A 23,815-nucleotide genomic window follows, 5' to 3' on the forward strand; every position below is an offset into this window, starting at 1 on the left:
TGACAGGGAGTGAGGAAAACTGAACTGTGCTTTTAGATCAGACACACTGACTACATTGGAACCTGGATTTAATTTCCCAGTATGTATAATGTAGAGTTAGAATCAATATGGTCTCACTCCCTTTCAAGAATCATGATTCAAACTCTGATTTAGGGTTAAATTTTGTTGTGTGGCTCCAGAGCCAATCTTACTACATATGCATGATTTCTTCTAATAATTCAAACTCACTTTTTTTTTTTTAAGTGTTTCTGATCTATGAACTAGGGGGAATACTTGGAAAAATTAAAAGGCTGTAATTATCAGAGGATTATTTTGGAGTGTCTTTTCAATATATTAATTTACAGAACAGGTTCTGACCCAGTAATCTTTTAATTCTAGGGCATGTGATTGTACTTTTGGAGTTCCACCCCTCAGGTCACCATGGCAGACTCCAACCACACTGGCACCTCCTTCTTCCTCACAGGCCTGCCAGGCCTTGAGGCTGGGCACACGTGGCTCTCCATTCCTCTGTGTGCCATGTATGTGGCTGCTCTGGCAGGAAACAGCCTGATCCTGTGGGTGGTGAGGTCAGAGCCCTCCCTACACCAGCCCATGTACTACTTCCTGTCCATGTTGGCTATGACCGACCTGGGGCTGTCTGCCTCCACCCTGCCCACCATGCTCTCCATCTACATGCTGGGAGTCAGGGAGGTGGCCCTGGATGTGTGTCTGGCCCAGCTCTTCTTCATCCACACCTTCTCAATCATGGAGTCCTCTGTGCTGCTGGCCATGGCTTTTGACCGTTTTGTAGCCATCAGCAAGCCCCTGCACTACGGTACCATCCTCACGAGTCCCAGGATTGCCAGGCTGGGCCTGGTCATTGTGGTACGCAGCATCGGTCTCCACATCCCAGCCCCCATCATGCTGAAGCAGCTGCCTTACTGCAGGACTCGCCTGCTGTCCCACTCCTACTGCCTGCACCCGGACGTCATGAAGCTGGCCTGTGCTGACACCCACATCAACAGCGTCTATGGTCTCTTTGTGGTGCTGTCCACACTGGGGGTAGACTCTGTGCTCATTGTCCTGTCCTATGGGCTCATCCTCCAGACAGTGCTGTCCATTGCATCCAAGGCCGAGCGCCTCAAAGCCCTCAACACTTGTGTCTCCCACATCTGTGCTGTGCTGCTCTTCTACACACCTATGATTGGCCTGTCCATGATCCACAGATTTGGCAGACGAGCTTCCCCTTCCAGCCATGTGCTGCTCTCTTATCTGCACTTTCTCACACCTCCATTGCTCAACCCAGTGGTTTATACCATTAAGACCAGGCAGATCCGACTGAAGATGCTGCACCTTTTCCGCTCAGACAGGACCGGCATCAGAGATGCTCAGGATCGTTAAGTCTTTGGTAGAGAGAGAAAAAGCATGCAAGACTCCATCATAGTTTTCTAATGAGCCACTGAACATAAAGTAAGTCCCATAATGAAAAGAAGAAGACAGGGATGAGACACACAACGTCTTCCACAGAAAGTTCTCAGTCATGGGAAGAAATAACCACATCAGTGACTTATTTTTCATTAAACAAAGTTCAGCCTCTGCTTTAGAAGAAAAGTTCATAAAATTTAAGGCTCAAGGGGAGAATTGCCATTCTAAATGGAAAAGGAACTCTAAAGAATTACTTGCAAACTTTACAAATGTATTTAAAAAAAAAAAAAAGGACATAAAAAAGCTTTTCCTGGGAGTTTAGGAGAATTTGGGGCAAATAGGGTTATCAGTATGTTTGGAATTCAGTGATAATAGAAGTATTTTGGAAAATCTTCATTAAATATAATCTTCATGAGGAAATGAATTCTTTATCTATTGTTGACAATTACATCCCCTTTCTTTAACACAGCACTTGCTATTTATTAGGTGTTTGGCTGTATTTATTGAATTAAAGGATAAATGAATGCCTGGGTTATATTTTTGAGGAAGACTGGCAAGAATGAAGTATTCATAAGGCAATAAATGTAATTCTAGATACGTGAAAATCAAGCATAGGAGTACTTCTTAGTTTTCCTTTTAGGGCATTTCAGGATTTTGCTGTTTCCCTCTATTTTTCAATATTAATTTCAAAGATGGTCTCAATATTCTGCTTTTAAACAGCAAATATGTTTGGCCAGAGTTATAATCCCATTTTTTGAATAATGAGAATGAAAGCAAGAAGATTGTTCCTTCAGAAGGCTCATAATATATAATTTTAATAGGCTTTGATCAAACATTTTAAAAGCAAAAGTATTCATACTAATGATTATATGATAAATGTTGCTATGGTACTTTCTCCTGAAGTGTTTTTTGGTGCTTTCAGGACCTCATTAATAATCTAATAGGTAAATATCCTCTTAATCATGAAAAAAATATTCTCAGAAACTAGTTTTTTATGATCAATAAATTAGGGAATGAGAGAGACCAGGAGAACATTCATGGTTCAAATTGTTGTTAATTATAACTGCAAATCATCTAATAATAAAGGTATTTTCGTGTCATGAACCATGAAATTTCAGCTTATTAGTCACTATTTGAACTGAAAATGGGAAGCAGAGAAGTGAGATTCACCTGAGAAGTGGTATTACTTTGCCACTTTTTATGATATACTGTGATAATAGTCATTCTGTAATTGATGTACACAATACACTCACTGCACTCAATATGCCAAAAATTTGGAAAACTCAGCAGTGGCCACAGGACTGGAAAAGGTCAGTTTTTATTCCAATCCCAAAGAATGGAAATGACAAAGAATGTTCAAACTACTGCACCGTTGCACTCATCTCACATGCTAGCAAAGTAATGCTCAAAATTCTCCAACCGAGGCTTCAACAGTACGTGAACCAAGAACTCCCAGATGTTCAAGCTGGATTTAGAAAGGGCAGAGGGACCAGAGATCAAATTGTCAACATCCATTAAGTCACAGAACAAGAAGAAAACAAGAGAATTCCAGAAAAATATCTACTTTTGCTTCATTAACTACACTAAAGCCTTTGACAGTGTGGATCACAGCAAACTGTGGAAAATTCTTAAGGAGATGAAAATACTAGACCACCTTACCTGCCTCCTGAGAAACCTGTATGCAGGTCAAGAAGAAACAATTAGAACCAGATATGAAACAATAGACTGGCTCCAAATTGGGAAAGGAGTACTTCAAAGCTCTATATTGTCACCTTGTTTATTTAACTTATATGCAGAGTATATCATGTGAAATGCCAGGCTGGTTGAAGCACAAGCTGCAATCAAGACTGCTGGGAGAAATATCAATAACCTCAGATATGCAGATGATACCATCCTTATGGCAGAAAGTGAAGAGGAACTAAAAAGCCTTTTGATAAAAGTGAAAAAGGAGAGTGAAAAGCTGGGTTAAAACTCAACATTCAAAAAATGAAGATCATGGCATCTGGTCCCATCAATTCGTGGCAAAAATAGATGAGGAAACAATGAAAACAGTGACGGACTTTACATTCTTGGGCTCCAAAATCACTGCAGATGACTACAGCCACGAAATTAAAAGACACTTCTCCTTGGAAGAAAAGCTATGACTAACCTAGACAGCATATTACAAAGCAGAAGCATTACTTTGCCAACAAAGGTCCATATAGCCTAAGCTATGGTTCTTCCAGTAGTCATGTATGGATGTGAGAGTTGGACCATAAAGAAAGCTGAGCACCAAAGAATTGATGTTTTTGAACTGTGGTGTTGGAGAAGACTCTTGAGAGTCCCTTGGACTGCAAAGGGATCAAATCAGTCAATCCTAAAGGAAATCAGTCCTGAATATTCATTGGAAAGACTGATGCTGAAGCTGAAGCTCCAATATTTTGGCCACTTGATGTGAAGAACTGACTCATTGGAAAAGACCCTGATGCTAGGAAAGATTGAAGGCAGTAGGAGAAGGGAATGACAGGATAGATTGTTAGATGTATCCCCAACTCGATGGACATAAGTTTGAGCAAGCTCTGGGAGTTGGCAATGGATTGGAAGCCTGGTGTGCTGCAGTCCATGGGGTTGCAACAGGTCGGAGACAACTGAGCGACTGAACTGAAATGAACTGAACTGAACTGAATTGATGTACTCGGGCTTCCCAGATGGCACAGTGGTAAAGAATCTGCCTGCCAATCCAAGAGATGCAAGAGACATGAGTTAAATCCCTAGGTTGGGAAGATCTCATGGAGTAGGAAATGGAAATCCACTACAGCATTCTTGCCTGAAAAATCCCATGGATTTAGAAACCTGGTGGACTGCAGTCCATGGGGCTGCAAAGAGTTGGCCATGAGAGCATGCATGCAACTGATTTACTGGAGTATGCAAATTATTAATTCTATACCTACATCTAAATAACAAAAACAGTAGGTGTATATGGTACAGATATTTAGATTCCTTTCAAACATACTTTTGCAAAAAAATTTTAGTCAGTTCTCTCCAGGTGGAATAAGACATAGTATGTATTCTCAGGACTTCCAAATGCAAGATCAAAGGAGCAAAGGGAACTCAAGACACATTGACAAGAGCTGCCCAAGCTAAACTGTAAGGAATTAGCCAATGTGTTTTGAATTGTCCTTTGAGAAGCTGTGACACAGAGCACTCTTCATAGGAAATCCTATAGAGGAAGAGAGTAGGAAGGAGCTGTAGGGGAGCCCTTGACAGAGGATTTATCTCTTTAACATTTATCTTTCCTCAGTATGAGACAAACTCTCTATCTTCCCAATATACAAAATATTTTCTCTGCAAGTTTTTTATGCTTTTTTTTTTCCAGGTGCCATAGGCACAGGGCAGGTCTGAAATTTCATCTTGTAAGATCCATTGGTTATTCTTATTCATAAACTATTAGAAGTTTGAGAATAATAACTATATGAAGGAGAAAGAAGTTATATAAGATGATTGTAAAAAATACATGTTTGTTGGAAAAATTAAGAAGCTATATTTTAAACCTCAACTAGGAATTTTCTATGTCCTAATTACCCCCAGTTGTGCTTAAATGGAAAGAGAAAGCATTTAACATAAATTAAAAAAAATTTTTTTTTTTAGTTACAGTGGCTTTATCTTTAAGCCACAGAAAGGTATGAGAGAAACTAAAGTGTATATGGGAATGGAAGAAGTCAATATTAAAGGGCTGCAATACTGTATGATTCCAACCAACTACACGACATTTGGGAAACAAAAAGCTATAGACACAGAAAAAGATCACTGGTTGTCAGAAGGGTTAGAGGGAAGGAGAAATAAATAGGTGGAATACAGGGAATCTGTAGAGCAATGAAACTATGGTGTATGATGCTGTAATGGTAGATGCATGTCGTTTGTCAAAGCTCAAAAGATGTACAATAAAAGACTGAAGTCCTAAACTATGGACTGTACTTAATAAAGTGCCAATATGGCCTCATCAATTGTAACAAATATATTACACTAATGCAAAAGGTTAATATTAAGACAAAATTGGGTGGGTAGGGTTAAGGGGATATATAAACTCTGCACCTTCTCATTTTTTCTTTAAATATAAATCTGCTCTATAATGCAAAAGTGAAGTATCTCAGTTGTGTCCAACTCTTTGCAACCCTGTGGACTGTAGCCTACCAGGCTCCTCCCTCCATGGGATTCTCCAGGCAAGAATACTGGAGTGGGTTGCCATTTCCTTCTCCAGGGAATCTTGCCGACCCAGGGATCGAACCCGGGTCTCCTGCATTGCAGGCAGATGCTTTAACCACTGAGCCACCACGGAAGCCCACTCTATAATGTAATATATGTTAATTTTTAAAAGCTTCATTTCAAAAGTGAGAGTCCTCCAAATATTATCACATTTTTCTCTCATTGAAACTTTAACATATTTCAATAAAGGACAATTGGTAATATACTGACATATTTTAAAATAGTCTCAATAGTTTGTCACAATAGATGGTCATGTTTAAAAGAAGTCACGATATAGGAAAATTCTTTATATTTTATAGTATGGGCTTCCCTGGTGGCTCAGATGGTAAAGAATCTGCCTGCAATGCAAGAGACCTAGGTTTTATCCCTGGGTCAGAAAGATCCCCTGGAGAAGGGAATGGCTACGTACTCCAGTATTCTTGCCTGGAATACTCCATGGACAGAGGAGCCTGGGAGGCTACAGTCCATGCGGTCACAAAGAGAAGGACATGACTAACTAACACTAACAAGTTTGCAAAATGAGCTGGAAAAAAGTGCAGAATTGTTGCTAACAAGCTGTTCTGGGATGGAAAACTATCAAATGAAATTTAAAACTGGAAAATCCAATTATGAAATAAGAAAGATAAATTTAGTCAGCTAATCCAAATGTTGACTGCAGGTCTCTGTTATAAAAGCAGTTGCTCAGCATGTAAAATACCCAAAAGACTTCTCAGCCCAGAGGTTATTCCCTGGGCTGTTTTTCATGGACATCTGTGTACAATACAGATGCATCTATAAACATATATCTTTCTACACCCCTATTAGCTAGACATGACTTTTTGCCTATAACCTGGGAACATCACTGTGGGAATTCAAGATCTTCCTTTTTAGGGTCTAAGGGTTTAGAAAAACCATGTATCTAAAAGGTAAATTAGAACAGTTTCAAGCTTATAACTCTGGGTTCTGCAGGCCTGAATTTTAAAGCAGGCTTTCCATACTCATCATGTATGTAATGTGACCTTGAGAAAATCCTTCAAAGACTAAATTCCTTTCTATGTAAAACTGTGATGCTAAAATGACTACTTTATATGGTAGTTGTGACTGTTAAATTGGATAATTCATTTAAAGTGGTTAGAATAGAATTTAGGAAAATGCTGAGCACATTTTAGGGACTGATAAATACTTGCAATTATTATTTTTACCATTACTATTTTATTGTCCATTCCTGTGCTGATATCTGATATGTCTTCCATGTAAACCCGCTGACATTTTCCATGTGCCTGCTGTACAGCAAAGTCAGGCCATACTTAGGGACATTCAGATACATGAAACAAGACTTCAGTTTAGCAACATTAATAATATTGTGGCTATACCTCCATATTTTTAATGAACAGACATTCAAAAACCTCTCAGAGTTTTCAGTAAAAGTATTTTTACTTATTCTATGGGTTTGCTTCTTGATAAGGAATTTTGTTTTTTTCTTCCTACTGGAATTTCATGAAAGCGGTGAGAGAGAGAGAGAGAAGGATCAATTTGTGTTGATAATTTGGTAATGTGCCTTAATTCTTTGGTAAGTATTGGGATAATTTGAAAAGGACTTCAGTTAACTTAAGGGAGTGCAGCTAGATATCTTGAAATGCAGAGTAGTTTTCCATTTGCTAGACGGTGTGACAATCTCACATGAAAAGTAAAGATTGTGAATTCCAAATTTTGTATTGTTCTTTTTAGATGAAATAATATTTATTATTCAAAACTTTGAAACATGCTAAGTTTCAGTCAAATATTGTGAATTTATATATATGTGGCCTTTACCAAAAATATTAATTTTGACTGCAAACATGACTGACTAAATTTATGTTTTAAATGGGCTTGAAACATGGATAGTTTTTAATTTGAGGGTTTTTTTTTCAGAAAATATTTTATATTTTTTGATATATTGAAAAGAATTGCTGCTATTGAGAAAAAGTTGCTGAAATTTGATCTTATTATTTTGTTAGTGAATATAAAAATTGCATTCACTCTGTTCTTTCAAAAATTTTTTCAGTAATAGATAGTGAATAACATTGGGCCTTGACATTTTTCAGGGACTTTCTTGTTCTGAATGAGAACATTCTGTAATATTCTGAATTTTGTGTTCATTGATTCTATTACATGATCCCTGAGAATTAGTCTTAAATTATGGTATGTTTAATATTATAATTTTTGTACAACAGTTTAAATGTCATGTTAATTTGAACACTGTCTTCAAGAGTTTAGATGAGGGGCAGATGAGTAAAGGTTTTTTTTCTTTATTGTAAAAAAATAGACCAAAGAAAATATCTTGCCCCCTCAGGACTGAAACAAGAATTAAACCTTTTATGCTGCCTCCAATTCTATGTCAGACCACCGTTCCATCTCCTCCCAGTCAATCTGTCCACTGAACAATGGAATATTAATTCTCTCCAATCTTCATTTCTACCAAAACAAAGGAGGAAAATTACCTTTTCAGTTTTAAAAATTTATTATCAAATTAGAGAGAAACACTATATACATAGAACTCTTAAAGGTTCAAAAGACATGTGCATAAATCATATAGTTATAACCACTGGCATTACAAAAAATAAAAATTTTATCTCAACATTTCTGATTCACAAATTTTTCAGAGATAAAAAGATTTCCCATAAAAAGGGAGCAATTTGCCAATGATCATTCAGTTATTCAGTAACTTTTCTTAGACCACGTTCTTCTACTTTACAGTACTAAAATTAGTACTTAAGACTTGACTTAGTTGAAGGAAAAAGTGCTCTTTTTTACTGTTATTTACTCTGGCTCTTTTCCTTGTTTTTCACGTAATAGATTTTGGCCACTTCTTTAGAACAACATCAAACTATACATCCGCTCCCTTCACTGCCTTCTTGCTGACTGGTGTCCCAGGATTAGAAGACTTCCAAATTTGGATTTCCATCCCTTTCAGCTTCATGTACCTTTTGGCTGTAACAGGCAATGGCCTGGTTATGGCGATGGTGATCTGGGACAGAAGCCTCCATGAACCCATGTATCTCTTCTTGGCCATGCTAGCTCTCAATGATGTTCTACTTTGTACTGTCACGGTGCCCAAAATGCTTCTTATCTTTTGGCAGGGCCCTTCCATATCAACATTCCCTGCCTGTCTCACACAGATGTTTTTTGTTCATGCTCTGTTTCTCTCTGAATCTGCTGTCCTACTGGCCATGGCTTTTGACCGCTATGTGGCTATCTGTGCACCACTCCATTATACCACCCTACTTACAGGCTCTCTCATTAGCAAAATGGTCCTGGCTCTGGTGGCTCGAAGTGTGGCTGTGGTCACCCCTGGCATCCTACTTATTCTCCGCCTGCACTTCTGCCGGAGCAACATCATTCACCATACTTACTGTGAGAACATGGGCATTGCCAAATTGGCTTGTAATAGCATTGTCCCTAATAGCATTTATGGGCTCACTGCTGCTCTCCTCACCACAGGACTGGACTTTGTCCTTATCTCCCTGTCCTACTGGTTAATCTTGAGAACAGTCTTCCGACTGCCTTCTAGGGAAGCCCGGACAAAGGCCTTTGGAACTTGTGGAGCTCATACATGTGTCATCCTGATATTCTACACTCTGGCCTTCTTTTCCTTCTTTACTCATCGCTTTGGACACCATGTACCCAGGCATGTCCTTATCCTCCTGGCAAATCTGTACTTACTGGTGCCGCCTACCATGAACCCCATTGTTTATGGGGTAAAGACAAAAGAGATAAGGATGCGACTGCTAGGACTCTGTGCCCAACCTAAATGATCCAAGAGTAATAAAGCAACAAGGAACAGGGGAGTCCAGGACTGAGAAACAGGGTTAAATATCAAGTCTAAATAAATCTGGACAGATTTACTCCTGCAACATCTATGCAATGAATAAATCTTTAAAAATTTGTATTTCTAAATGGTATTTTCCTAATATTGGGTAAAAAGGAAGCTAACAAGGTACTGCTCAAGTACCACCAAGAATTATCTGAACATTTAGGTAACGTGCCACTGTAGCTACATACATGTAAATATCCTTTGGATAACAAGTAATGCCTCTTCCACTTCAATTTTCTATGGATAGGACAAAATGTAAACTCTATATATTCACAATTTTTTTTTTTTTATTCTAGTCTTACCATAACATCCACGGGGCCCAGAATATACACATAATTAATAAACATTTATTGAATGGATAAGTATCTTAATTAATACAAATGCTAATGATTTTATGTAACAAACCCCCAATATACCTTATGCAGTATATATACCTACAATTTAAATATTTCATTTCCTTTCCTATCAAAAAACTTTCCTTTTGCTTCCACAAAATATGAATTTCTTATCTCTTTCAATACCTTAGTCTATTAAAGATTCTTTTGGTGACAAACAATAGAGATTACCTTTGGTTAGATAAAGAAAACCAAAAGCAGGATATTTCATGGTAACATTCCATGGATGTCTTGAGAGCCAAGGATAATTTGAATATCTATATCTCAGGTAGGATTAAAGTCAGCCTTCTATAAGACCTCACCAGCAGGAATGGATGACCTCTTTATTGAATCTGGTGACACTATCTGGTCTTAGCTACAATATCTGTAGGATAAGATGCATAATTTCCCTATATTGGGTCAGATTATTCAACCTGGACCAAACAGTTATATCCCTTATTCTGATTTAATGGGGATGAAATTGTGTCAGGGCAATTCTGAAGAAAAGGAAAGTATGACAAGTGGTCTGGATTCTGTTCACTGGATTCATGTGGTGTGTTTATATTTAGCACATGCAATTGTCCTAGTTTAGCTCTTCCTACACTAAATATTCTTGCTAGCTGCATTCCATTGTATTAGGACAAACTTTATCATCTGTGAACTCGCATAACATAATTACTGCAAAGTAACTCCTTATCTCCACTAGAAAATATTCATCTCTTGATTTATACAGGAGCTAAAATATTTCTCTGGCATCAAACAGTAAAAAAGTGCATTGTGAGCATAATAGAAATATATACATGGTCAAATGCTTGAAGCATTTTGACTGTCTTGAAAATATTTATATTGTTATAATTCTTTTTATAAATATATATGGCTGTTTCTAGGTATTCTGTGTAATCACATACTTATCCATGTTATAGGTTTTTTTTAAGGAAGTTATGTTTTAATATTTATTCAATTGAATGAGTGAATGACTCATTCATGCTAATGAGTCATTGCATTAGCTATGCATTAGCGTTCATAGCAAATGAATGCTAATGAAGCATGCTAATGAAATATTTTGCAGCAACATTTTATATAGAAAAAAAAGCTAAATACTTTTAGATGGTAAACTGGATACTGATATCCTCGGCTCTGATTTTTTGCTTTGCTATCATGTTTTGCTACAAAGGGTTTTCTGCAGCATAAAGATGATCAATGCAAAGTCCAAATATTAACATTTGACACAATGAAAACAATATCATTGCATTTTTGCCTAATGATAGGGGATTGGAACACAATGATAAATTATTATTTGGCCTTCTAGATATCTTATAGATTCTTCAGGTAGGCAGAGAATGCTTTTAGAAGGCAAATAAATACTCATGACTGTATCAAACAATAAAAAGCAAAGACATCACTTTGCCAACAAAGGTCCATATAATCAAAGCCATGGTTTTTCCAGTAGTCATGTATGGATGTAAGAGTTGGACCTTAAAGAAGACTGAACACTGAAGAATTGATCTTTTCAAATTTAGTGCTGGAGAAGATTCTTGAGAGTCCCTTGGGCAGCAAGGAGATATAATCAGTCAATCCTAAGGGAAATCAACCCTGAATAACTCATTGGAAGGACTGATGCTGAAGCTGAAGCTCCAATACATTGGCCACCTGATTTAACAGCCAACTCATTGGAAAAGACCCTGATGCTAGGAATGATCGAAATCAGAAGGAGAAAAGGACAGCAAGGGTGAGATGGTTGGATGTTTTCACCTTTTCAATGAACATGAACTTTCACAAACTCCGGGAGATGGTGAGGAACAGGAAGGCCTGGCGTGCTGTAGTCCATGGGGTCACAAAGAGTCAGATACAACTTAGCGACTGAACATTACTATATATTACAATATGAGTAAGAGTGTCTCAATTTATAAACCCATGTACAAATAATATAGATGCTTAGATCATATTATTGTGAATTTAGGGAAGAACAAGAGGCCTTCCTCTTTCAATAGCACTATCTATTTGCTGGGAATTCAGCTTTCATTAAATTATTAAAAACAAGATAGTATTTCTGTTCTCAATTCATTATACAAACTTGCGATCATAGCATAATAAAAAATGCTATTCATTCATTTGTTTATTCAATCACTCATGTCTTCACTGACTATATTTCACTGGAAGAGTTATCTTAATTTTGAGACTATGTGTTTTCTGAATGTTTTTAGTAAAGTATATTTTATGAATATAATGTAACTTATAGTACATATTAAGAAACATTAGAGGTAATAATACATAAAGTCAAAAGTTGGCTTGCATATTTAGATATTCATTTGTATATTTTTCTTTGTGAGTGAAATGAAAAGTCTAACATTCAATAGTTTAAATATATTTCTGTTAGCCAAAAAAATGATAAATTTTTTTCATTTTTTGGAGCAGAAGCATTATAATAGGTGTGTTCAGCAAGCAGACACTAAAAATATATTTTGAATTTGAAGGTTTTATAGAATGGCTATAGTTAAATGCTATTTATATGACATACAGCAGATGATAATGTTCACATTTTCTTCTAAAATTTATTTCTATTAATTTTATTTTTCTTATCTACTTCAGGAAATATTAATGAAGTCTGATGTTCATATATCTTGCTTTATTTTTACTTGATATCCCTTTGGTCAAAGTGAATATGCTGAAGGAGAAGGGTAATTAGAAATAGAATTAAGAAATAGGATAAGGAGGGATGGGAACAGACATAATTGAATTTAAACCAGGCAAAAGAAATGTCATGTGAAGACATCCGTCACATGCTTGACATTTGAAATATAATTTTAAGTTAATAATACCTCTTTTGTTATATGAAATGTGGGCTCATGACAGGTGAAATCTTTCTCTCCAAGACTTTTTTAAAAATCTTGGAGAACTAGTTCTTCTATATCCAATGATTGATTTATTTATTAATCAATTATGCATTCAATAATTATTAAGTGCATAATTTAACCAACCTAGTGTTCATTCTCACAAGTAGCAAGCTACATGAGACACAGTTCCTATAGTAGATAAAGATCTGAGAAAACATATTACTTATTATTAAAACCAATATACATACTGAAAGTTATAAAGCATTCTTAAATCTTTTTTTTCCTGCTTAATTTATTTGTCTTTGAAAAAGTGTAGACATGTGAATTAAGAAATTTCAATGAGAAGTATAAGTTTTTTATACAACTCTATGCATACATGAAAGTAGATCATTTGAGTTATATGAAAAGAGTTTGTATGCTAAAAGAGTCCTGGATAAAAAGATTTATATTTTGTTTCTTGCTATCACAAATGTAAGTGGCTATACCTTAGTGACTTAGAATTTTCACATTTGAATATTATATCCTAAATTATTCTTAGATACATTTAATCCAATGGATTATAAACCCTGACTTCACAAGACATTATCTCAGGGATTTCAAAAGGTTCTGAGTTGCAACTTTCTGAAAGATTAAAATTATTTCTGAAAATTAAGTAAAAACAAACAGACTATGAAGGTTGACTGTTTCTATTCCTGGTGAAACTAAATTTCCTCAGAAAAGACTTAACACGTGTATAAAATTTTAAAATATGCTACTAATGCACCATGAAGATAGATAAAAGGCTGTGAGCTCTAATAAGCTCTTATATCAACATATGATTTTTTCAATCTTTAATATAGGAAACTTCAGCAGATTTATAAACACTTATGAGAAAGGTAATATAATAATCGTGGGCAAATACAGTATGTCAAGAAGCAAAAAAAAAAAAAAAAGATTTAGAATACTCAGGGAAAATGTCATGGATGGGTAACCTTGAATCACAGTTAGGATTAGAAATGAGAGACAATAGATGGAAATGATTTCCAAAACTTCACTCCATCCAACAATTTCATACTTAAAGGAGATTTATGAAGCACATGCCAAGTCAGCTTTATAATACCAGTGGACATCAATTCTCTCCTTTAGATCAATGGTCAGTTCTATTTCTCTTTATAAAGTAATCTTTTATTGGTAACTCTGGTGCCAACATGGAGTGTAGACATTCACTATATATTTTCACACTTAAGGTTGATGCCATCATTGACTTGAGGACATGTCTACATCACAGAAGAACTGATTCTTAGGGGGAAAAGCAGGTGGAGAATTCCTTGGCGGATCTTCTTGTTCTTCACACTATAGATGACTGGGTTGAGCACAGGTGGAACTAGCAGGTAGGTATGAGCCATGAAGATGTGGATGAGGGGGGATGAGTGTTTAGCAAAACGATGGACAATAGAGAGCCCAATCATAGGCACATAAAGAATAAGTACAGCACAGATGTGGGATGCACATGTGTTGAGGGCCTTAAATCTCCCCTCCTGAGATGAAATTTTTAATACTGAGTCAAGGATGAAAACATAAGACACAAAAATACCCAGAGAGTCCATTCCCCACAGCAAAGATCAGAACTAACCCATAAATAACATTAAACTTAGTGTCAGCACAAGCAAGGCAGATCATGTCCTGATGTAGACAGTAAGAATGAGAAAGGACATGAGAGTGGCAGAAGGGAAAGAAAGCTAGCCGGGATAGAAGTGGAATCATGGCAAAGGCACTTCTAAGCAGGGCTACAATTCCAATTTTAGTGATAAGTGTAGGAGTGAGAATGGTGGCATATCTTAGTGGGTGGCAGATGGCCACATATAGGTCAAGGGCCATGGCCAAGAGCACAGATGATTCAGTGAAGGAGAAAGTGTTAATGAAAACATTTGGACCACACAGGTATTGAACTGGATCTCCCTGGAAATGGACAACAGCACCCTGAAGAGTGATATCATTGTGGGCAAGGACATGCCCATGTCAGTGATAGAAAGCATGGCCAAGAAGTAGTACATGGGCTCATGGAGCCTGGGGTCTGTCCAGACAACATGTAGGATAGTACAGTTACCCATGATTCCAAGAAGGTAGAGGAGACAGAATGGGATGGAAATCCAGTGGTGAGATTGCTCATATCCAGGGATACCTGTGAGATAGAAGGTGGACGACAGGATATTGCTGGAGTTTGCAGTTTCCATAGGGCTTACTGTTAAACCACAATCCCGATTCACAATCACACTCCAGAGGGGAAACAAATGATAAGATCAGCACCTGTGTCACAAAAACAAAACAAAACTTCAGTCTGTCCTATAATCTCTCCTAGATTCACCCTCACAGTTTTGCTTTGTTTTTATTCATTTCACTGCTGACTGTCATCAATTACGGAAAACATTCAGTTTTATAACTATAAGGACTTTCCCTTCTCCTCAGATGAAGAACTATTAACAAGCTGTCTAAATATACACAATTTCCTTCTAAAGACACTGCCCGCAGAGCAGCACACACAAAACCATTGTAGATTACATTATTAATTTTATACTTTTCTTTTTTTTTAATTTTATTTTATTTTTAAACTTTACATAATTGTATTAGTTTTGCCAAATATCAAAATGAATCCGCCACAGGTATACATGTGTTCCCCATCCTGAACCCTCCTCCCTCCTCCCTCCCCATACCATCCCTCTGGGTCATCCCAGTGCACTAGCCCCAAGCATCCAGTATCGTGCATTGAACCTGGACTGGCATCTCGTTTCATACATGATATTTTACATGTTTCAATGCCATTCTCCCAAATCTTCCCACCCTCTCCCTCTCCCACAGAGTCCATAAGATTGTTCCATACATCAGTGTCTCTTTTGCTGTCTCATACACCAGGTTATTGTTATCATCTTTCTAAATTCCATATATATGCGTTAGTACACTGTATTGGTGTTTTTCCTTCTGGCTTACTTCACTCTGTATAATAGGCTCCAGTTTCATCCACCTGATTAGAACTGATTCAAATGAATTCTTTTTAATGGCTGAGTAATACTCCATTGTGTATATGTACCACTGCTTTCTTTATCCATTCATCTGCTGATGGACATCTAGGTTGCTTCCATGTCCTGGCTATTATAAACAGTGCTGCGATGAACATTGGGGTACACGTGTCTCTTTCCCTTCTGGTTTCCTCAGTGTGTATGCCCAGCAGTGGGATTGCTGGATCATAAGGCAGTTCTATTTCCAGTTTTTTAAGGAATCTCCACACTGTTCTCCATAGTGGCTGTACTAGTTTGCATTCCCACCAACAGTGTAAGAGGGTTCCCTTTTCTCCACACCCTCTCCAACATTTATTATTTGTAGACTTCTGGATCGCAGCCATTCTGACTGGTGTGAAATGGTACCTCATAGTGGTCTTGATTTGCATTTCTCTGATAATGAGTGATGATGAGCATCTTTTCATGTGTTTGTTAGCCATCTGTATGTCTTCTTTGGAGAAATGTCTATTTAGTTTTTTGGCCCATTTTTTGATTGGGTCATTTATTTTTCTGGAGTTGAGCTGTAGGAGTTGCTTGTATATTTTTGAGATTAGTTGTTTGTCAATTGCTTCATTTGCTATTATTTTCTCCCATTCTGTAGGCTGTCTTTTCACCTTGTTGATAGTTTCCTTTCATGTGCAGAAGCTTTTAAGGTTAATTAGGTCCCATTGGTTTATTTTTGCTTTTATTTTCGATATTCTGGGAGGTGGGTCATAGAGAATCCTGCTGTGATGTATGTCGGAGAGTGTTTTGCCTATGTTCTCCTCTAGAAGTTTTATAGTTTCTGGTCTTACGTTGAGATCTTTAACCCATTTTGAGTTTATTTTTGCGTATGGTGTTAGAAAGTGTTCTAGTTTCATTCTTTTACAAGTGGTTGACCAGTTTTCCCAGCACAACTTGTTAAAGAGAGTGTCTTTAATCCATTGTATATTCTTGCCTCCTTTGTCAAAGATAAGGTATCCATATGTGCGTGGATTTATCTCTGGGCTTTCTATTTTGTTCCATTGATCTATATTTCTGTCTTTGTGCCAGTACCATACTGTCTTGATAACTGTGGCTTTGTAGTAGAGCCTGAAGTCAGGTAGGTTGATTCCTCCAGTTCCATTCTTCTTTCTCAAGATCGCTTTGGCTATTCAAGGTTTTTTGTATTTCCATACAAATTGTGAAATTATTTGTTCTAGCTCTGTGAAGAACTCTGTTGGTAGCTTGATAGGGATTGCACTGAATCTATAAATTGCTTTGGGTAGTATACTCATTTTCACTATATTGATTCTTCCAATCCATGAACATGGTATATTTCTCCATCTATTAGTGTCCTCTTTGATTTCTTTCACCAGTGTTTTATAGTTTTCTATATATATAGGTCTTTAGTTTCTTTAGGTAGATATATTCCTAAGTATTTTATTCTTTCCATTGCAATGGTGAATGGAATTGTTTCCTTAATTTCTCTTTCTGTTTTCTCATTATTAGTGTATAGGAATGCAAGGGATTTCTGTGTATTGATTTTATATCCTGCAACTTTACTATAGTCATTGATTAGTTCTAGTAATTTTCTGGTGGAGTCTTTAGAGTTTTCTATGTAGAGGATCATGTCATCTGCAAATAGTGAGAGTTTTACTTCTTCTTTTCCAATTTGGATTCCTTTTACTTCTTTTTCTGCTCTGATTGCTGTGGCCAAAACTATGTTGAATAGTAATGGTGAAAGTGGGCACCCTTGTCTTGTTCCTGACTTTAGAGGAAATGCTTTCAATTTTTCACCATTGAGGATAATGTTTGCTGTGGGTTTGTCATATATAGCTTTTATTATGTTGAGGTATGTTCCTTCTATTCCTGCTTTATGGAGAGTTTTTATCATAAATGGGTGTTGAATTTTGTCAAAGGCTTTCTCTGCATCTATTGAGATAATCATATGGTTTTTAATTTTCAATTTGTTAATGTGGTGTATTACATTGATTGATTTGCGGATATTGAAGAATCCTTGCATCCCTGGGATAAAGCCCACTTGGTCATGGTGTATGATCTTTTTAATGTGTTGTTGGATTCTGATTGCTAGAATTTTGTGAAGGATTTTTGCATCTATGTTCATCAGTGATATTGGCCTGTAGTTTTCTTTTTTTGTGGCATCTTTGTCAGGTTTTGGTATTAGGGTGATGGTGGCCTCATAGAATGAGTTTGGAAGTTTACCTTCCTCTGCAATTTTCTGGAAGAGTTTGAGCAGGATAGGTGTTAGCTCTTCTCTAAATTTTTGGTAGAGTTCAGCTGTGAAGCCATCTGGACCTGGGCTTTTGTTTGCTGGAAGATTTTTGATTACAGTTTCAATTTCTGTGCTTGTGATGGGTCTGTTAAGATTTTCTATTTCTTCCTGGTCGAGTTTTGGAAAGTTGTACTTTTCTAAGAATTTGTCCATTTCTTCCATGTTGTCCATTTTATTGGCATATAATTGTTGATAGTAGTCTCTTATCATCCTTTGTATTTCTGTATTGTCTGCTGTGATCTCTCCATTTTCATTTCTAATTTTATTGATTTGATTTTTCTCCCTTTGTTTCTTGATGAGTCTGGATAATGGTTTGTCTATTTTATTTATCCTTTCAAAGAACCAGCTTTTGGTTTTGTTGATTTTTGCTATGGTCTCTTTTGTTTCTTTTGCATTTATTTCTGCTCTAATTTTTAAGATTTCTTTCCTTCTTCTAACTCTGGGGTTCTTCGTTTCTTCCTTTTCTAGTTGCTTTAGGTGTAGAGTTAGGTTATTTATTTGACTTTTTTCTTGTTTCTTGAGGTGTGCCTGTATTGCTATGAAGTTTCCCCTTAGGACTGCTTTTACTGTGTCCCACAGGTTTTGGGTTGTTGTGTTTTCATTTTCATTCATTTCTATGCAAATTTTGATTTCTTTTTTGATTTCTTCTGTGATTTGTTGGTTATTCAGCAGCGTGTTGTTCAGCCTCCATATGTTGGAATTTTTAATCATTTTTCGCCTGTAATTGAGATCTAATCTTACTGCATTGTGGTCAGAAAAGATGCTTGGAATGATTTCTATTTTTTTGAATTTACCAAGGCTAGCTTTATGGCCCAGGATGTGATCTATCCTGGACAAGGTTCCATGTGTGCTTGGAACAATCTTGCCCAGAGTTACTGGTCTTATGTGCTATGCTGTGCTTAGTCGCTCAGTCGTATCTGACTCTGGGACTGCATGAACTGTAGCCCTCCAGGCTCCTCTATCCACAGGGATTCTCCAGGCAAGAATAATAGAGTGGGTTACCATGCCAAAAGGGATCTTTCCAACCCAGGGATCAAACACAAGTCCCCCACATAGCAGACAGATTATTTACCATCTGAGCCACGAGGGAAGTCCACTGGTGTTATTTTAGCTGTGTAAAAAAAAAAAAAAATTACTTTCTACAATACTCCAGTATTCTTGCCTGGAGAATCCTGTGGACAGAGGAGCCTGGCAGGCTACAGTCCATGGGGTCACAAGAGTCGAACATGACTTAAAGACTAAAGAGAGAGAGAGAGACAATGACTTGTATAAATGTCTTCATCTGAGCTTGACAGATTTTTCAGCAATACTTGAATATGCAAGGCATCAGTACAGTATTCAGGCAAGATTGGTCAGGATGGTGCTTATTCTTACTAAACATAAGTTTGACTACATGATTGATACCCCAGGGATGGTATCCATGTATGCATGCTAACTGGCTTTAGTCAGGTCCAACTTTTTGGGGCCCTATGGACTGGGACCAGGCAAGCTCCTCTGTCCATGGGATTTTCCAGGCAAGAATACTGGAGACAGTTGTCATTTCCTGTCCAGGGGATCTTCTTTACCCAGATACAGAACCCACCTCTCTTAAGTCTCCTGCACTGGCCGATGGGTTCTTTATCACTAGTGCCACCTAGGGATTATATCTACATAGAGTCAACTCTAACATCAATATGTTCTGGGATGAGCATCCCCCTGAGGTAAATACAGGTTAAGATGATTTAGAAGAATATGTGGATTTTAAAACTTTTAATTATAAAATATATAATATATGGAATGTTAAGCAAACTATAATTGATTTTGAATCTGATTTAAAAGATTCTAAACATTCTTCCTCTTATGTTACAGAACTGATTAATCATTTAGAGACTAGTTTTTTTTTTCCTGTAAAAAATTACAAAACAATAGTTATAGGGATTGTTGAGAGATTGGAAACTTATCCATCAAATCAAAAATAAGAGAAAACAACAACAACAACAAAAATAAAATGCACAAAAAAGTGCCTACTGGCATCTGACCTTCACACTAAAACTTTTATGCTCAAATGAGAAAATATATCTTCCCCCACTAGATTCCAGGATTCCTTCTGTGGTCAAGAAAGAAATCTCTGTATTAAGAAAGGTGAGCCACTTCTCAAAACCCACTTGCTCATCAACTGCCCAGCCTCCATGCTCACCAAAATATTGGTTTAAGAATTTAAAGTCTATGTGACAAATTACCTTCCACTGTAAACTAATAAATCAGCATCTTCTGTCTTGGAAAGTCTTCTTTGATGTTCTGGGAAATGAAATCCCCTCAGTCTCCTCTAGTTCCATGTAAATACCCTTGATTACAGAAGATATTCCCCAAATTGTTTAATAATTTTCTAAGAAATGCAAGATCCATAATCAAGACATCCGATAAGTAAATTCGAGAAACAAATTCAATCTTCCTGACTGTTCATATAACACTTAAGTTCTACCCACTTACTGTATGAACTGATATTTCTTATGGTCCTGCTATTTAACTTCTCAAATTCCCGTCTATCTCCTCACCTTCCTGTCTAAAATTGCACTGGTTATTACTTTCAATGCTCAGATTTTCCAATATTATCCCTTCTCTTTGTTGATTCTTTTCCAATTTCTATTCTATAATCAAAATTTTAAAATCTGGTTTTTATCTCACTGCTTAGTCAATTCAGACCATTTTTTGTTCTTTTATAAATGTTCTCTCCCTTTGACATGAAGTAGTAAACATGAAGTTTCATTGAAAACTGGAAGATACCTGATCTAGAGGTCATCTTTCATCATATCACTGACTTTTTTCTGAGGTTTTAAAGAGACAGAGATCTAACATCTCCCTTATGTAGAGTCTGTTTCTCTGGTTCTGCAATCACATTAACTTAAGTTATATTCTGGTTTCAAAGCTTACTCATTTTAATTTAGACAAAATGACTCTTTTTCCTCTGTACCAAAGTTGCCTCCTCTGTAAACTGAAGATACTAATAGTTTGATGGGATATGCTAAGGTGAAGGAGATATTGTGTGTGAAATACTTGGTACAGAGCCTTTTCTGTGATGATGATAGTGATGAAAATGAGAACAATGATGATGACATCAACAATGATGATAACAATAACAGCAACAATGACTGAAGTATAATGAGAGGAGGAAGACAAGGGGAGACTATTAATTACTCTCCTCTAGAGGAAACACCATGAGTGGCCATCTTACAAGTGACCTAGATGCTCTGAGAAGTAGAAAATGAACTATATCAGTTTAATCTCCTTCTCCTCCACTAAAATTTCAGTATAGCAAGAAATATGAATTGCTCCTTAGTATTTTTTTCTACCCAGAAATTCCTCTGATCATCATGATGAAACTACATATATACATTTCATTTTAATCAGTGCCAATATTTGGGGGTGGTAAGAAGAGTCCAAAATAGAATGAGAAATCTCACCAAGAGTAAGAATGAGATTTTGGGGACTTCAGTGACCTGGAGCCTGAGTGAACTGGAATCTTCAGTCAACTGGAATATGAGCAGTCACATTAGCATTCTGTTACCACAACATAAATATTCATTACTCTCCATATTCACTAGTATCTGGTTCATCTATTATTTCACAGCCCCCATGTTTTAGCTCCTGTTTGATTTGACAATCCAATACCTCTTTGTCCTGATACTGCAATTTCAAATTCATTCACATAGCTTTTGATATCTTCCACATCCCCAGAGAAGGAGGTGGAGTTAGGTAATAAATTTAAAAATCTGTAAATTTTGAGGTTTAGAACATAATTAATAGAGTGAGTGAAGTCGCTTAGTCATGTCCAACTCTTTGCGACCCCATGGACTGTAGCCTACCATGCTCCTCTGTCCATGGGATTTTCCAGGCAAGAGTACTGGAGTGGGTTGCCATTTCCTTCTCCAGAGGATCTTCCCGACCCAGGGATAGAACCTGGGTCTCCCACATTGTAGGCAGACACTTTACTGTCTGAGCCACCAGGGAAATTCTAAATTACAAACTTTTTTTTAATTTAAAGTTTTTAATTAATAGTTAATATCATGTTAAAAATCACTGATACATGGTATTAGAAGGGACCTGAAATGTTATCTGCTGTAATCCCACTCTTATTCTGGATTCCTCTTCTGTTATGTCTGGTAATATTCCTTTATGCTGTGTAAACAGTCATGTGTACTGACAGACAGGGGACTACTTGCCATGAAAGTCTAGGGTATATTCAGTTCAGTTCAGTTCAGTCGTGTCTGACTCTTTGCAACCCCATGAATCGCAGCACACCAGGCCTCCCTGTCCATCACAAACTCCTGGAGTTCACTCAGACTCAGGCAAGTTCTATCTGAAAAACCTATGTCTGGCTTGAATCCTCTGTCTATGGGTATGGACAATAAAGATCTGGAGAAAGTACGCACTCTAATCACCTGAGAACCTCTTCCTTCTCAAACCATTCCCCTGGTCCTTCTTCTCACACTTTGGGTGTCTGCCTGGCTCTCTTTGATCTCTCAAGCCCCTCTGTATTTTCCTATTACCTCCCAGTTTTACTTTTCCCAGTCAATACCTACTTGGTAGAATAGTTGCTCTTGTCATGAGTGACTGATCTAATTCTCAAGGAAAGAAGGATGAGTTAATAAGTCTTCCTCCAGTCCTTAGGGATGTGAGTCCCCATGAGAAATTCAAGACTGCACCTGTAACCCTGTTTGTGCCACCCTTGTAGTTTTTGGCCCTTTTCCAAATCCTCTGTTTTCTATTCCTTAAATCAGTCCTGAATATTCATTGGAAGGATTGATGCTGAAGCTGAAGCTCCAATACTTTGGCCACCTGATGTGAAAAACTGACTCATTGGAAAAGACTCTATGATAGGAAAGATTGAAGGCAGGAGGAGAAAGGGATGGTAGAGAATGAGATGGCTTGATGCCATTGCCAACTCGATGGACATGAATTTGAGCCAGTTCCAGGAGTTGCTGATGGTCAGGGAAGCCTGATGTGCACAGTCCATGGGGATGCAGAGTTGGACATGACTGAGCAACTAACACATACATAGCCTTCTTGCCTTTGCATTCCCAAGCTGCATTATCAGTGCAGTTCACTTGCTCAGTCGTGTCTGACTCTTTGTGATCCCTGGGACTGTAGCCTGCCAGGCTTCTCTGGCCATGGAATTCTATAGGCAAGAATACTGAAGTAGATTGCCATTCTCTTCTCCAGAGGAACTTCCCAACCCAGGAATAGAACCCTGGTATCCTACATCGTGGGCAGATTCTTTACCATTTGAGATACAGGCAAAGAACCATGAAGGTTATAGAGAGTCTCAAATGTGGTAGTGCAACATGTGATGAAATAGTAGCTTGTATCCAGAATATAGCTGGCTAATAAAGATGTTGGGCTTCCCAGGTGGCTCAGTGGTAAAGAATCCACTGGCCAATACAGGAGATGCAGGTTTGATTTCTGGGTTGGGGAGATCCCCTGGAGTAGGAAATGACAACCCACTTGTATTCTTGCCTGGAAAATTCCATGGACAGAGGAGCCTCGAGGGCTACAGCACACAGAGTCACAAAGAGTCGGATAAAATGAGTCACTGACAGGCACGCATGCATGTGATAAAGAATGTTAGCTATGGAGTAGCCAATGAGAAGAACTTATTAAGGACTTAAACTGTTGTGGGACATAGAATCTACAACCTAAAGGCTGGGAATGACTCTAGTTCAGTTCTGTTACCAAATACTAGATAAAAATGAAACACTTATGTGAGTCAACTCCCTCAAAACTATTACAATACAAAATATGTGAGAAATGTCTATTAACTTCCACTCAATTTTGCTGTACTCTTAAAATTACAATAAAAAAATAAA

General features: G+C 37.3%; 2 protein-coding genes and 1 pseudogene across 2 annotated transcripts; 2 read left to right on the forward strand and 1 right to left on the reverse strand.

Moving 5' to 3' along the window:
• Positions 1–372: 372 nt before the first annotated feature.
• LOC133261021 (olfactory receptor 51G2-like) lies at positions 373–1,380 on the forward strand. Its single transcript, XM_061439619.1, has one exon. It carries the CDS (start codon positions 421–423, stop codon positions 1,378–1,380), a length of 960 nt encoding a protein of 319 aa, XP_061295603.1. The 5' UTR covers positions 373–420.
• Positions 1,381–8,624: 7,244 nt separating this feature from the next.
• On the forward strand, positions 8,625–9,447 carry LOC133261023 (olfactory receptor 52B2-like). The gene has a single exon (XM_061439620.1). The coding sequence runs from the start codon at positions 8,625–8,627 to the stop codon at positions 9,417–9,419; it is 795 nt and encodes a 264-aa protein (XP_061295604.1). The 3' UTR covers positions 9,420–9,447.
• Positions 9,448–13,369: 3,922 nt separating this feature from the next.
• Positions 13,370–23,815, reverse strand: part of LOC133226761 (olfactory receptor 51L1-like) — a 90,175-nt pseudogene continuing 79,729 nt past the window's right edge.

The sequence above is a fragment of the Bos javanicus genome, chromosome 15 (assembly GCF_032452875.1).
Source record: "Bos javanicus breed banteng chromosome 15, ARS-OSU_banteng_1.0, whole genome shotgun sequence".
NCBI classification, from domain to species: domain Eukaryota; kingdom Metazoa; phylum Chordata; class Mammalia; order Artiodactyla; family Bovidae; genus Bos; species Bos javanicus.